The sequence below is a fragment of the Haliotis cracherodii genome, unplaced genomic scaffold (genome assembly GCF_022045235.1).
Source record: "Haliotis cracherodii isolate W230 unplaced genomic scaffold, xgHalCrac1.p SCAF_2, whole genome shotgun sequence".
Lineage (NCBI taxonomy): Eukaryota > Metazoa > Mollusca > Gastropoda > Lepetellida > Haliotidae > Haliotis > Haliotis cracherodii.
The window spans coordinates 38,981,708-38,997,597 of record NW_027266275.1 but is presented as its reverse complement, the minus strand read 5'-3'; the positions used below and the strand labels follow the sequence as shown (position 1 = coordinate 38,997,597).

The window sequence follows — 15,890 nt, the reverse complement described above, 5'->3', positions numbered from 1 at the left end:
GGCTTCACACATTCTACCCATGTCAGGAATCGAACCCGACGAGCGAATACTTTAACAACAAGGCTACCTGACCGTCCAATATAATTATATTGTTGGCCCTATTGAAGACATCCTACTGCCTGAACTTGCCGATTATAATGATAGAACTACTATACACATACATCCATGGACCTAACATTCATTAGGGCCTTGAAGCAGGGATGTAGAGAGGATATTATATGAATGTTCATGTCATAGTATGGTTATGACACGAGTGTCTAAATTCTTGTATTTAGGGGTGTCCTAAACAAAGTATGACATGAGCAGGAATATTATGTTCTATTTATTATCGAAGAAGATGTCTACATACAAAGACAAATTTTAGTGTTTACCTATAAGGACAGCATGTCACAACAGCAGCAGAACCACAATGCGTCGAACGACGTCACCAACCTTCAGCTATGACATCGGCTCTAGTGTGACGTTGTCATTCCGACCGCATTTCACAATAACATTTGAAAGACGTCAACAATGACGTCAAGATGACTGAAACAATACACTGGTGTCTCGTGACATGATATGACCCTAAGGGGCACAGGTGGCCCAGTCGTCTAAGGCGCTGTGATTCGCTGTGCAGAGTTGCGTCCCTTGGGCAGGCCAAAAACCTATGATTATGGGTTCGAATCCCGGTTCGCCCCGATTATGTTTCTAGGTTTATCAGCACCATACCCATGCTCGTGCGTTTCACCGAAGTGTCAAATGTCTGAGACCTGCATCACTTCGGGCTTTCCTCCCACATTAAGCTAACACGCGATATAACTGGAATACTGTTAAAAGCGGTGTTACAAACCCAACTAACTCACTGATATGACCCAAGGGCACAAATGATTTTCATGAACCCTAATATGTTTGCCCTCCTAGGTAACAAAAGATGGTTTCCAACCACTGTCTGATCTCAACTTCCATTACTGCTCATGAAAGAAAATAAAAATCACAATTGTCATTTTATTCATTTATTCAAATTTGTCAAATATATGTCATATAAATATTCACAAATTCAATTTTCATTGTATAACATTTCACAGAATAACAAAAGAAAACATGTCAGACAAAAACAAATTCTGGTAGCTAACACCTGTGGTATCCCAAATCACATCTTCCCGAGGCAAGTGAGTTAACTGACTATAAAAGTCCAGTTTCCACCCTCGCCGAACTAGGCTGGTATTATGGAGTTACAATTTGGCTGGACTAACGAGTCTGTGCAAAGTCCAATCAAAATCGTGCAACGAAATCAAGATCCTGTTCGGAAACTGTCATGCAGATTTCAGTCGATTGCAGGATTTGCAAAGGATGTGCACCTCCAACTGGTTGTGAACAGATATTTTCCAAATGTTTTCATGTTTTTAATCAAGGTGCTCAAGTGATTTTAATGATTTTCGCGATGTAAGACCCGTTTTATCACAATATAGATCTTGATTAACGAACATATCATCCTGACTTGGCACTGCCATTTTGTTTGAAGCAAATGCAAGTGATACGATAGAGTGAATCTGATTGGTCCATAGGAGAGGCTAAGAAGGGACATAACTGGTAAGAGCCACTGGTGGCGCTACGATCGAGCCAAGGAAATCCAGCCTAGTTCGGCAAGGGTGGAAACTGGACTTTTAAAGTCAGTTAACTCTCTTGCCTCGGGAAGATGCCCAAATCTCAGAACAACTGATGACATCAGAGATAGTGTTCACAACATGAGGTCACAGCTGTCAACAAGTAGAATGGCCGGTCAAGTTGGACCACAGTGACTTGTATAGGTGACTTGTATATGACTGGTCCTGGTAAATGTGTATGTACATTTTCCTATCTGGCCAGTCGAGTCGAGTGAAGCAGCATAAATGTCCATGACCACAAAGTGGCTCTCCCCTTCACACCTGTATAAAGGGATGTCATTGATACGGTTTATATATGAAGTAGTAACCAGCCAACACTAGCACCAGGATGGCCACAGACACAACCATGGACTTGCGGTTCTCTTGTCGCAGGTTTTTCAAGGACTTGTCTGAAAATATAATAAACACATTACAACAAACTTTCTTCTACTTATCATAATCATGTAAATATACTACTCAAAAGAAGAACACCAGATTAACTATAGTTAATCTGTCAAAACTATAGAAATACAAAAGAATTGGGTGTTCTTTAACTTCTTTTGAGTAGTATAAAAAAGTTATTCTAAGGGTTATCAATTGTGTAATCATATATTTGTGAAGTTGTTGCCTACATTTCACTGCTACCACAAGGAAATTGACAACCAAGCATTAAAAATAACATTCCGCTAAAATATATGTAATTCTTTTCATGAGCCCTGTTGAAAAAATATTCTTGTTTCTCGTGATTTTTTCAAACTGAATCGGTAGGTAAGAGAATTTGGTTTTTGTTTTGTTTTAGTACAGTGTAAATCTATAAAAGTAACCTTGATCCTTGTCTACCATTTCCCCTCATTTTGAAGTATTTGTTTGTTAGTTGTTGTTTAATGTCGGCGGTCTGTAAATGGCTAGACAATCCAGTGATTGACATCATGAGCATTGATCCACGCAATTAGGATACGATGATATGCATCAACCAAGTCATTGAGCTTGACCACCTGATCCTGTTAGTCGCCTCTTATGAGAAGCATAGTTGCCATTTACGGTAAGTATGGGTTGCTGAAGACCTATTCTACCTCGGATCTTAACAGGATTTTGAAGTATGAAGAGATGGGGCAACATGACTAAATGTATTTTAACAATATGTAGTCCATATAATACTACATGTACATCAATTTCATGTTTATCTTCATTTGTATCACCATACACTGTAATCACTTTATGTATAGTATCATTTATGATTATAAAATTTAATATTCATTCTCAGTTTTTATGAGGCAAATATATTACTAGCTGTTCAATTTGAGATTAAGTATTTCAGTGTACTAAATCGATGAAGGCATATGGCGATGTAACATCCATGCAGGCATTTGGTGGTATTTTATCCATGCAGGCATATGGTGGTATAACCTCCATGTAGGCATATGGTGGTATTATATCCATGCAGGCATTTGGTGGTATTTTATCCATGTAGGCATTTGGTGGTATAACCTCCATGTATGCATATAGTGGTATTATATCCATGTAGGCATTTGGTGGTATTATATCCATGTAGGCATTTGGTGGTATTATATCCATGCAGGCATTTGGTGGTATAACCTCCATGTATGCATATAGTGGTATTATATCCATGTAGGCATTTGGTGGTATTTTATCCATGCAGGCATTTGGTGGTATTTTATCCATGCAGGCATATGGCGATGTAACATCCATGTAGGCATATGGTGGTATTATATCCATGCAGGCATATGGCGATGTAACATCCATGTAGGCATATGGTGGTATTATATCCATGCAGGCATATGGCGATGTAACATCCATGTAGGCATATGGTGGTATTATATCCATGTGGGCATATGGCTTGGAGAAACTAATTTGCCCTGTGTGAAGTGTTTCATGTCTATATTGATGAAACTATGAATTGTAAATTTTGTATACTAACTGTTTTGGTCCAGCTGTTTCCTCAAGTCCTTCTCTTCTTCTTTTAGAGCTTTTCTGAAATGTTTCAAGGATATATTGTCAACTGAACATTGTGGACACACACAATAAGCAAATAATGGATATAACAACATCACCTCTTATAAATTAAACATATTAATATTAAGAATGTTATGAATTTATTATCAGTGACTCAGTTGGGTTTAATATGCCACTTTGAACAGTATTCCATTGTCACAGGGCTTGTCAGCTTAATGTGGGAGGAAAACCAGGTCTCAAATGTTTACCAGTTTGATGACAGGTTTGTGCTGACAAACCTGGCCAAATAATCTGGGTGAAACAGGATTCAAACACTCAATCAGAGGCTTCTGGCGCGCCCAAGGGACGCAACTCTGCACAGTGAATTATGGCACCGTAGTCTAGGTCACCTGTGCCCCAGTTTTTATTATGAAGTATGCTTATAATCATGATAATATACTCAGAGGATCAGCACCTGGTGACACACGCATTGAAGACAATCCTGGTCAGGGGTGATAAAGGTTCTCAACTAGGTATCCACTATCCATTGAGCATTTTGTATTCCAAATAATAACTAATTATCTTGCTTGTGCTTTACCAACATCATGTCCATGATATGTTTTTCTTATTTTGATTTGGAATATAACATAACTGCACACTTTATGTTTGATGTAGTACAGTGTCATCACAAACCTTTCTTCATCTGAATGTGTCTGTAAACGAAGCTTCCTCTCAAGTTTATCCAGTCGCTTTTCACATCTGTTGATGTCACCTTGAACTGTCTCAATCTAAAATGTTGGAATCGCACTTGTCATAATTTTGAGAACACAAGTTAGAAGGTCATGCTGAAAAACTTGCAGTCTGAATTTTTTAAATCATACTGGACATATATCTTCTTTGTAATATATTTCACTGTAGCGTATGAAATTGTGTGCGTGTGTGTGTGTGTGAGAGAGAGAGAGAGAGAGAGAGAGAGAGAGAGAGAGAGAGAGAGAGAGAGAGATGTGAGCTAGCTGTTTAAAGCCAAACGGCTCAAAATAAACACCTGATTGACAATACTTGGCATCTTGGCGGTAGTTGACAGCGACCAATAAAATCCTGTGAAATATATTTGCTAATCTGCCACCGACAAGTGTTTTATCACCGTGGTGCTAAGCTGTGTGTGGTGCTAAGCTGTGTATGCAGCGACGGTGAGACAACCTGTGTTGCATGTTGTGATGGTGAACACGTGGACAAGAGGAGTTAACTCTAATTTCCTATCATGATGTAAACTTCCGTCGTGAGGATTGTACAGACGCTTGAATTACTTGACGTTAAACTAGAAGCAATCTTAGCGCTAAGACTATCGTAAGCCTATGTTGAAGTAAAGGAGTTACGATCATGTTAGCGCTAAGATCGCTCTGTGCAAGAGGAACCAGCTGTAAATGTTGAGAAAGGTACAGACTCGATCAAACCACTGCATGGTTTGAGGGTGAGTACTCGACGAGTATTTATGAACGAATATTGTGAAAGCATATGAAACTTGTGAAAACATCACATGCTTTGATATTTAATTACCTTTGCTCAATTCAACTCCATGTCAATTTGTGGCACTGGGCTTGTTTCTATAGTCCGGGAAAGGGAAATTGGCAGGAAGGAAGGCAGAGAGAACATTCACAATACATCAGTTCTCATACATATTTTAGATGATAAATATATAATTGATATTGGTTATCTTTTACCAATATTTGATCAGACGTTTATATATAGTTACATAGGGTACCTTCCACATTCATCTCTGACGACATGGTTTGATGTTGATTGTTTTACAGAAAAGAATCTCTTACAAGCAAACATTTGTATAGTTTCTATTTCTTCCCAAATATCAACACCACACACTTCAGAACCGTATCACAAAACATGACTTATTTTTTAAACAAATATTTTGAAGAACGATTCTAAGAGACATCGACAGATGACATTGATATTTGTGGATGATAAACGGCAATCATACATAAAATAGAAATAAAGAATAAATTAATATCACCAATGAAGACTGCTGCTGCATCTTTCCTGCTACATAAATCGTTCTTATTGATATTTTAAATATGGGGTGCCGTTTGCGCTCGACGATCAGTAGCCGTTTTCGCTAGAGGAATCGATGACGTTTTGCCGAGCTGGCGTTTTAGCCTACACCCCGTTGAAAATGCGCTCTCCAGTTACATTACGGAAATCAACTAAGATAATAATAATTTCATCAAATTCTTTCTAAAAATCAGTCAGTGGGGACACAGGGGTCCCAGTCGTTTAAGGAGCCGAAATTCCATGAAAAGGGTTTGTTGCCGTGCCAGAATCCTATATGACCGCGGATTCGAATCGCAGATTCTTTCTGATTATGATTGTGGCATTGTCAGTACCATACACCAATGCCGCAGGGTTTCCTAAACGTAGACTTGCATCACTATCACGAACTTTCTTACCACATGTAGATGGCACGACGTTATACAATCTAAATTCGCTAACAATGTAACATAACAATAGGAATATTTCATTTATTTGGATGGTTATCTATCGTGTAGTTGTCCGATTTTCGATCACGAACGTTGATATACCACTTAATTTCGTTTATCCGACATACTCGTTAATCCGTTAATCATATGCAGCCAACCTTGTCGGATTAACTGGATTTGACTGTACTATTCAAAGCGGCGATAACCCCAAATCACTCACAACAACCGTCTTCTATATTATCACGCTCCTAATTTAAAACCTCTGTCTCTGTTCTTATTACGTTCTTAAAATTTGTAAAACATGTGAGTATAGCCAATGTTCGATGCTATTTTGAATTAATCCGTGAGCTAGACCCTAATTTGTTACTTAGCATGCATAACGTAGCCTGACCACAATTTTGACCACAAAGTTGTGGTCACTGGCAATGCCCTCATTTTACTGCCCTGTCAGCGAGAGGAAATAGCTTTGAAATAGCAATATCGCGTTATGAAATCCTAACATCCGTCAAGTAAACAACATGGATTTCAACGTGCAGATATCGGTCGACTTCTGCATGTGTACCACCAACTGGGCGTCGGCAGATGTTTGCAAATCTTTTCATGTTTGTAATCAAAGTGCTCAAGTGATTTGGCGCACTTCGCGAAGTAAGACCCGTTTTATTACAGCAAACATCTTGATAATAGAACAAATACGTTTGGAATCATGAATCTTTTATCCTTTTATCCAAGAAATGTCTGCTAATCAGGAATGTGCCACCGTAACACAGTTGTTTGGGATCGGTGTTACAAACGTGGTAAAATCTTTGGCCATGGACATACTCATAGTTCGACTTCTGTTGAAGTTGGAAACATTTTCGCTTATTTTAATCAAACGTATGTATTTTAAATGCCAGAAGTCAAACACTTATAAGAAAGAAAAAGGACTTGGTGTCAACCATTTGAACATACCATTTATGATTTCCATACCATTATCATTTTTTTTTTTACATTTACAACGGGACAAAAATACTAATTATCCTACCGCGTTCTTTAAAAGGTGTTTGTAGTAGGTTATTTAAAGAGAAATAGATGTTTCTTCGATAGAAATTACCCAGATGGATTTGGATGAGGATGTATTGGTTGGAAGACTCATCGCGACGACCCTTGAAAACATGGTGAGGGAACTGAAGGTTAGGGGGGAATATGAGGTGCCTCTTGATCTAAACCACATGACAAGAAACACGTAGCAAACTATCCACTCGGTCATCATCATCACTTATTCACCAGAAACAAGTCACAAATGAAACACTAGTTTTAATGAGACCAGAGCCTGGTAGCAGCCAAAAAACACGAGGGAATGGAACATCATCATCATCATCATCATAGTAACTTCGGGCAGAGTACAAATGTAGACTATACAAAATCTGGAGTTCAGAGCTGAACGCTCGCAATAAAGTCAAAGCCACAAATACTTATGCTGTACCTGTCCTTTCGTTGTGGTGTTGTTGATGGGACGAAACAAAAACAAAAAATCAGGGTACTGACACCCTCACACGAAGAAACATGTCAGACAATAGATCCCACCACCCTCGCTCTTCCCTAGGCTAAAAGATATAAGAAATTTGTCCAGATATATTGTATGTCTATGTAAGTTATTAAGAAAGAACCGTTGACCCTGTCACTTGTCATGTTGATATCTTTTTGTAGTTTCATATGTATATAAACGCTCATGTACCACCGGTGGTGGTTTCTTTGAGAAATAAACTAAATCTGAATTTGAATCTGAAACCTAAATGGCTTATACGTGTATTTACCAATCATAATGGGAGGGCGTGGTTTGATTAACATGGAGGCTCTTTAAGATAGAATTGGGGGCACGAGTGACCCAGTCGTCTAAGGCGATTCGCTGTGCAGAGTTGCGTCCCTTGGGCAGGCCAGAAACCTATGATTATGGGTTCGAATCCCGGTTCGCCCCGATTCTGTTTCTAGGTTTATCAGCACCATACCCGTGCTCGTTGGTTTCACCAAAATGGTAAACGTCTGATACCTGCATCACTTCGGGCTTTCCTCCCACATCAAGCTGACACGCCGTGATGTAACTGGAATACTGTTCAAAGCGACGTTAAACCCAGCTCGCTTACATTTCCGGACTCCGGGCCCGGAGAAGAAGTTGTGAGAAGCCTTAGCCTTAAATTCCTTCTGATTCTGCCTACGATGAATGTGTCTCTGAACGGTCAAAATATGTTTCTTCATAATCGACCTCGTACGATTCTTTTGAAACCGACAGGGAAATATCCCCGGTCGGTACAAAGAATGAACTAAATATTTGCGCAATCGACGCTACAGAAATGTTCACAAAAGCAGTCACGACAAAGGACATGTCGCGAAAATACACACTCAAAAAACACCCTGGATTCAACGTTTGGCTTCCTGGAGGCAAAGGCTGAAACTGTAGCTGTGCAGATGGACGACCTCGTGTCGCTCTGTTGGGACAATTTGTTGTATTTTCTAAAAACCAAAAAAACCCACGCGTTTCATGAAAAAAGTGTTGCTTCAGGTATTGAAATTAAGATTATATATCAGTGGGAAAATGCTATAAAATAGGAATTTCGCATACACTTATAGGTTGAACATGCATGACGTAAGGAAATATTGTTTCAAAGGTTTGAAGAAGTGCTGAATTTTCCTGTATGAAGAAAAAACATGTCCGTGTCTTAATAACCTGTTTCTTTAAATTTGCATGTATGCAGTGAACTGTCCTAAATATGATCAGAGATGGAAATATGTGATAGTTAATGCTAGTGTTAGGATTTGAAAACAGTAAAACAATACAGTTTCTGTTCAAGGCAGGGTATAATCTGTTGTTAATTACATTTTATTATATTTTCATATCCAGGCCCAGCAGACAGCAGGCGGAAGTATCCAGACACAGATGTATCAACATCCAGGAAGAGAGGGCGTTTCTCGAGATTCCGAGCAGTGCTCTCCAGGCTGTGCTGTTGTCGATAGATCTGTCAAGTCATGGTCTTTCTCAAGTGCTCCAAATATGATTCAATCTCATTTTTGTCACCCTGAAAATGCTATTTAAAATCCTTACATCGTTTATATCATTAATCATCAAGATGCACGAGTAGTCTGTCAGATGTTACAGATTGAAGGGCATATGGTGCCCAGTTTCTTTCACTGGTCCTTAGAAGATTGATTTTTTTAAACTCGAACGAAGTTATATGGGAACAAGGCATCATTTTATGAAATCTGACCACCTGTTTACTTCATGTCTTTGATGGTTTTAATGCAAAACATATTTTTATATAAGTATGTCAAAATTACACACACTTGAGCATCAGCTTTTTGCTATGTTGTCTGGTTGTAAGAATGCACCTAAACAGGTACATGGTATTTTGTTTAATTTATTCACCTTTCAGAGAAATCCTTTGTAACTGACAGATCAGGCAATCTTCAAATCATTTAACTGTGGGCTACTCTTTGTTCTGGAGTTGGGGTCATTTCCAAGCTTAACACGTGTCCGGTGTTAGACAGACATACTATCTTTCATATCAGAAGGATCAATGAGTTTTCATTGTTAAAGTAGTAAGATCATATAACTTAAGTACACAACTGATCTATTACACATGTTGTCATTTACTATTGTGAGTCGAGGAGCCGTCATTTTGACTATTTCATAATTGATTCTGTTTGAGCATTCACCTACTTTTTGAACCCTGTTGTTCACTAAAATTGATCTTAATGCATTTCAAGTGAGTGTCTTAATGCTGTAGCCACTTTTGACTTTTCTTGTCCCTATTTGAAAGAAATTTATTGTGAAGTGTTTTATGAATACAGATAGAAAACGATGCACGAGGTATGAAATCTTTCGGGACCTTTTGTCATAGGTCAACGGACATATTCAGTTACCATGTGGCTATTGTACAAAACAGTAAAGTGTATGGGTGAGTGAGTGAGTTGGGTTTAACGCCGCTTTTAACAGTATTCCAGTTATATCACGGCGTGTCAGCTTAATGTGGTAGGAAAGCCCGAACTGATGCAGGTCTCCGCTGTTTACCACTTCGGTGAAACCCACGAGCACGGGTATGGTGCTGACATACCTAGAAACATAATCGGGGCGAACCGGGATTCGAACCCATAATCATAGGTTTCTGGCGTGCCCAAGGGACGCAGCTCTGCACAGCGAATTACGGCGCCTTAGACACCTGTGCCACCCGTGCCCCCGTAAAGTGTATGGAAGTCTTAATGGGCTGGTATAAGCATGACTTCACAAATCGATTAATTTTTCATGGAATTATTTCACAATACGTTTGTGTACACATCTTACAATACCGTGTAGGGGCGGTGGTGTAGCCTAGTGGTTAAAGCGTTCGCTCGTCACGCCGAAGACCCGGGTTCGATTCCCCACATGGGAACAACGTGTGGCGCCCCTTTCTGGTGTCCCCCGCCGTGATATTCCTGGAATATTGCTAATAGCGGCGTAAAGTCACACTCAGTTACTCACTAAATCGTGTATGGGCCTTGAATCAGTGCAATTGTATACTGAATCATGCACTACTTGATTGTAATATTACCTGCTTGTGTGGATGTAGTATTGAGGTTATTATATTGCAGTTTATTACCCCATATCAATCCGACCCCAATATTAGGGGTATGATATGAAAACTGCCACATAATAACCTTTTTATCATATACCATAACCCAAATTGTAAAAGGTTTCTCTTTGCATGTGAATACAATACATTTGCACCTTGTTTGGAAGATATTGTCACGGGAAAGCTAGCCGAGCAGACGACGCACTAAGGGACGTAACTCCAATTTCTTACCACCCGGGCTGATAATGATCGCCTATTGAAAATGCAAGCCATATCAACCCTGCAGGGGCTGTAATACGGGTCTGGTTATTACACCCCCTGTGATATGTTGGCTACATGGTGGCTCTATCGTACATGCAAAATGCCTCAAACCATTGATGGGTAATTGATCTGTCTGTCTAAACATGCAGTTTATGTGGTACTGGAAATGTTCAGGGCTAAATGTTGTTGGAAGCATTTGCACGAGGATTGTCATTGAAGTGTGTTTGAGTGCCGCTGTACGTCGCAGACAGCTTTCTATTTTAAGTTACTCGTAACAACCCGATCCTCATCGGTCGGCTGCGACATTCCGCCACGGTCAATAATAATAATATTAATCCGTCCGGGTACCCATTCACTGCCAGATGGACAGAGACATATTTCGAGCAAAATCTCGTGCCTAAGGAGACACCACAGGTGACATGTGTTTCAGTACGGGGCAGGACCCACGCCCTAGAAACTCTGAGAGTCAAGCTTGTCCAGTCAGCTACACTCCGCAACGATGCCCGATGTTTGTCCTGGGTGCGGTGTACGGGACCACATGCTACCACGCCTAAGTCAGCTCCCCCGGGAGCACGTTCTCATATTTTTAATTTATAACGCCAAAATGCAACATCATCAGTCAAACTGTCCCCTCAACAGTACACACTGACGTTCAACAGTGTTACATATCTGTTCATACCATGTTGACTGGTTGTCTAGTCATCTAAGGCGCCGCACCCCACTGTGCAGAGTTGCGTCCCTTAGGGGTTCCAGGCACCTATGATCGTGGGTTCGATTATGACTGTTTCTTGGTTTGTCAGCACCATACACATGCTCGTGGGTGGTAGAGGCCCATGGCCTGCATCACTTCCTCTACTCCCACATAAGCTGACCCGCCGTGATATCTGAAAGCCTGTTAAAAGCGGTGTTAAACCAAATTCACCCACTCTGTCCCGCTGTCTCCACGGGGTTCAACGTGCATAAAATAATACAATAGTGTACTGGCATATTGTAATTCCCCACACAGTGTGATAATCACATGTGAAAGACAAGTAGGATCAACATGAACGCATTGTGTGCCGTTCTAAAAAACTGAGTAACATTCATAGTGCCCACGTACGTTCCTTCTGTTGAGTTGCCTGGGGATCTCATGCTCTATACCCGAACAACAGCAATTAAACTGAGTGATCTGCCAGGACAACAACGTCGGATCGTCTTTATTATATCGCCGAGAGGATGTTGAGTGAGTATGGTTATTAGTAATATTCCAGCAATATCACGACGGGGGACGCCAGAAATAGGCTTCACATATTCTTCCCATATGGGGATTCGAACCCTGGCATGACGAGCAAACGCTTTAACCACAATGCTACTCCCACCTCCACGACACTTACACAGTCATAAGAAGATTTCGAATTCTTTTCAGCTTCTGTTTTACTAAATAATTAAACCTACATACAAGTCTCAATGTCCATACATGTTATATATCAACAGCCACGTTGGGATTCCGGGGAAGAATGTAAGTCCCCAGTAACTTATGATTAGAGACGACGAGATGGAACGGATAGCCAGGCTCGGTGACCTGGCTGATTGCATGTCATCGTATAAAAATTACGTGATCTATGCTCATGATGTCAGTCACTGGAATGTGTAGTCCAGATTTAATTATTACAGCCTGGCGATATTTTGCTGGGATATCTTTTGCTGATAGTCTGTGATACAAACCCTGAAACACATATTTCCAATAAATACAGTCCATGCCAGTCTATAATAGTTGGCAAGTCTAGATTACTGCAGTTTTAGTCTGTCATACAGACTCTGAAACAAATATATCTAATACAGCCCATGCAAGTCTATAATTGTTGGCAAGTCTAGATTACTGCAGTTTTAGTCTGTTCTACAGATCCTAAAACAAATATATCTAATACTATTACAGCCCATGCAAGTTAATGATAGTTGGCAAGTCTAGATTACTGCAGTTTTTGAAAATTAAGAGTGTCTATGGGTTCCTTTTTATTATATTATTAACAACTGTTTTTTGTAAAATATTTCTATGTTAGTCTATTTTGCAGAGTACTTCATTAAACACAACAACAAAAATATATGTTCACGAATAGTTTGGAATCCCCATTGATTTTACATCTTGACATATCCCCGAATAAATTCGAATGAAACATAAGCCCATAGCCTAAGGGTGTTTCCATGGGGAGACCCATAAATATAGACTGTGATAAATTTCAATTATTCAAACGTACTGCCGTGATCCCCTCAAAGAGGCTATATATCAGACAAGGCGACACAACGTGTGTTTGGTCGCCACCGATCTCTCGACTTATCTGGGCTATTATATATGAATGTTTGTGTGTGTTGTATATAAATACTTAAACGTTTAGCATAAAGAAGACATGAAACGTTCAATGGCACTCGCTCGCAGATACCGGCCCTAGCTGCCCTTTAACAAATACGCATTATCCCTCTCGAAACCTCTTAGTACTAAACATATCAATGATCTAGAAACTAACATACATGTAAGTTGCTGGTTAAATGTGGACTTGTGGCAGTCGTTATTTCAATAATAAATAGAAAAACACCCTTTCTTTCCCGTTATGTGCTCCAAATGCATAAAAAAACTATGGCAACTTTTATGTTTAAAATTATTTTATGGCTTGCAATTTGTTTGATTGCTTGGTTAGTTTCGTTTCAATTGCTTGTTTGAGCTGATATGAGACAGTATTTGGATTTTATTAAAGTAACATGGAACTTATATTAAAGTCCAGTCTAGATGAAAATAATGTATTATGCGCAATGCAATGTTACAGTATATATTTTAAATCTATCATAAATGTTGTCATTTAGCGTTGTTATTTACAACTTAATAACGGCGTGTCGGCTCTAGAAGGACCACCATCATATAGCGGGAATATTGTGGAGTGCGGCGTTAAGCAACAAACACAACTTAAGAAGGGACTGTGCTCCAAGATTTAGAGCCCATTTTCAATGTCTAGACGTTGCAATTAATGTCGGGTGTGATATTTTATTTTCTCTTGCTCATGGAGGTCATAACTGACTACACCCAGGCCTTGGAGCCAGCAGATAACAGAAGTGGACCCGTGAAGATCCAGGGTAGAATAGGTCTTCAGCAACCCATGCTTGCCGTAAAAGGTGACTAAATGCTTGTCGTAAGAGGCAACTAACGGGATCGGGTGATCACAGGCTCGCTGACATGGTTGATGCATGTCATCGTATCCCAATTGCGTGGATCGATGCTCATGGTGTCAATTACTGAATTGTCTGTTCCAGACTCGATTATTTACAGACAGCCGTCATATCGCTGGAATATTGCCGAGTGCGGCGGTAAACAACAAACAAACAAAGATAACAGCAATGGTGTTTTAACGACTTTTGGGACCGCCATTTTTCCAGAGCACATTCGGCATGCAATATGGGAGGAAATCCCAAAGTGATGCATGTCTGCAAAAAGATCTGATGTCTGATACCCCATGTTGGTGAATACCACGAGCACAGATATGGTTCTGACAAACCTAGAAAACATAATCAGGGCGATTCAGGGATTCGAACCTACGATTATTGGAATCTGGCTCGACTCCTTTTACGCGACGAATGGCGGCGCCTTAACCTATTCTCCATTCGTTTGACAAAGTTTGATTGTCAGTGAAGTTCCTCTGACACATTTCGCGATATCTGAACTTGATAAAAACACTGATCGATTTTGTATTTCCTCAGTGTTTACTTGCATCCGGTTCCAAAGTCACACAAACTTTATTTGTTGTGTGTATGTGTCGGATATATTTTCTACATGTATCATTTAGCGCTGCAGTCGTTTCATTATGGAACCAGTTACTATGGTAACCAAACACTATATCCCTCACTTGCTTGAATCGGTTAAATAGTGTCTGTCAGTCTTGCATTTAATTTCTCATTAATACTCTTATTCAGATCAAATCAGCAATACGTTTCGTACGACGTTTAGAAAAGCGAAACTCTGTAAACCCGCAGTGTATAGTTACATCAAGTAATGTCCGCATTGACGATTCAAAGGGGCGGATAAATATCACTTTACATAGCAACAGCGATCCTCTGGCAGGCGGGGTTTCCAGTATATCGGAATTTCATTTGTATACTGTTAGATAATAAAGAGCGAGTGAGTGAGTGAGTTAACGACGCTTTGGGCAGTATCATCACGGCGACGAAAGCACGAGGTTTGTCGCTTGACGTTTGTCGCTCCATAAGAACCTTATACCAAGATATACCAAGAAACATGGGATTCGAACCAACGATAATTGGCTTCTGGTTCGCCTAAGGGACGTAACTCTGCACAGCGAGTTGCGGCACCTGAGACGACTGGGACAGACGTGGACAACAATTGAATGAACAAAGATTTGACACTGACAATCTCAGTGTAGTATTGAGGAGAACATTTGACTAATGATGTTGCATAGGGTGTATTTGGGAACATATCCCCCAAACTCTCCAGAACAAAGATCCGTTAAGCAGGGTATGAATGGAATGCACTTTGAGCATACGTAATGATGAATTTTGCATAATTGGCCTAGTAGTAGCAGTAGTAGTGGCTGTAGTATTTACAGATCTACAAGGATCGTATAGCGTTACGTAACGCAGAATATGTGATCCTATATAGATACAAGTAAGACTTTATTGTTGGAATAGTGTGACAATGACTTGCATGTCAGTGGAAATATTATCTTATAACGCCACTCACGTCATATCACACACAATCTCATTTTAATCAGTATTTAGCCCCAAAATGAACATATAGCAACTGTCTTGTTGCTAAAAGGTGCAAAACAACATATTTCAAAAGAAACAGGACTTTGCCCCAACCAAGGGAAACGGTAATAATATTTTGATCGAGAGGGATCATGCATGGTGCACTCAGTGCATTCTTAAACTGCGTTATTCAGAGTATGATCTGCCGATCGATTCACAGTTTGAGAGCGGTGCAATGTCGACGTCGGATAAAAAGG

At 39.9% G+C, this 15,890-nt stretch overlaps 1 protein-coding gene across 1 annotated transcript; it reads right to left on the bottom strand.

Annotated features, from left to right (window-relative positions):
• Nucleotides 1-1,001: 1,001 nt before the first annotated feature.
• On the bottom strand, nucleotides 1,002-4,797 carry LOC139469101 (coiled-coil domain-containing protein 167-like). The gene is made up of 4 exons (XM_071251231.1): nucleotides 4,621-4,797; nucleotides 4,269-4,363; nucleotides 3,562-3,614; nucleotides 1,002-2,032 (listed from the first exon to the last, which is right to left on the bottom strand). The coding sequence occupies exons 1-4, from the start codon at nucleotides 4,639-4,641 to the stop codon at nucleotides 1,920-1,922; spliced, it is 282 nt and encodes a 93-aa protein (XP_071107332.1). The 5' UTR covers nucleotides 4,642-4,797; the 3' UTR covers nucleotides 1,002-1,919.
• Nucleotides 4,798-15,890: the final 11,093 nt, after the last annotated feature.

Excerpts from the sequence above, each read along its gene's own strand:
- LOC139469101 (XM_071251231.1), bottom strand. The coding sequence starts at position 4,641 with ATGCCAAGTATTGTCAATCAG. Across the intron at positions 4,364-4,620 it reads TGCCAAGTATTGTCAATCAG|ATTGAGACAGTTCAAGGTGA; the intron begins GTGTTTATTTTG and ends CCAACATTTTAG. Across the intron at positions 2,033-3,561 it reads GAAACAGCTGGACCAAAACA|ACAAGTCCTTGAAAAACCTG; the intron begins GTTAGTATACAA and ends TTATATTTTCAG.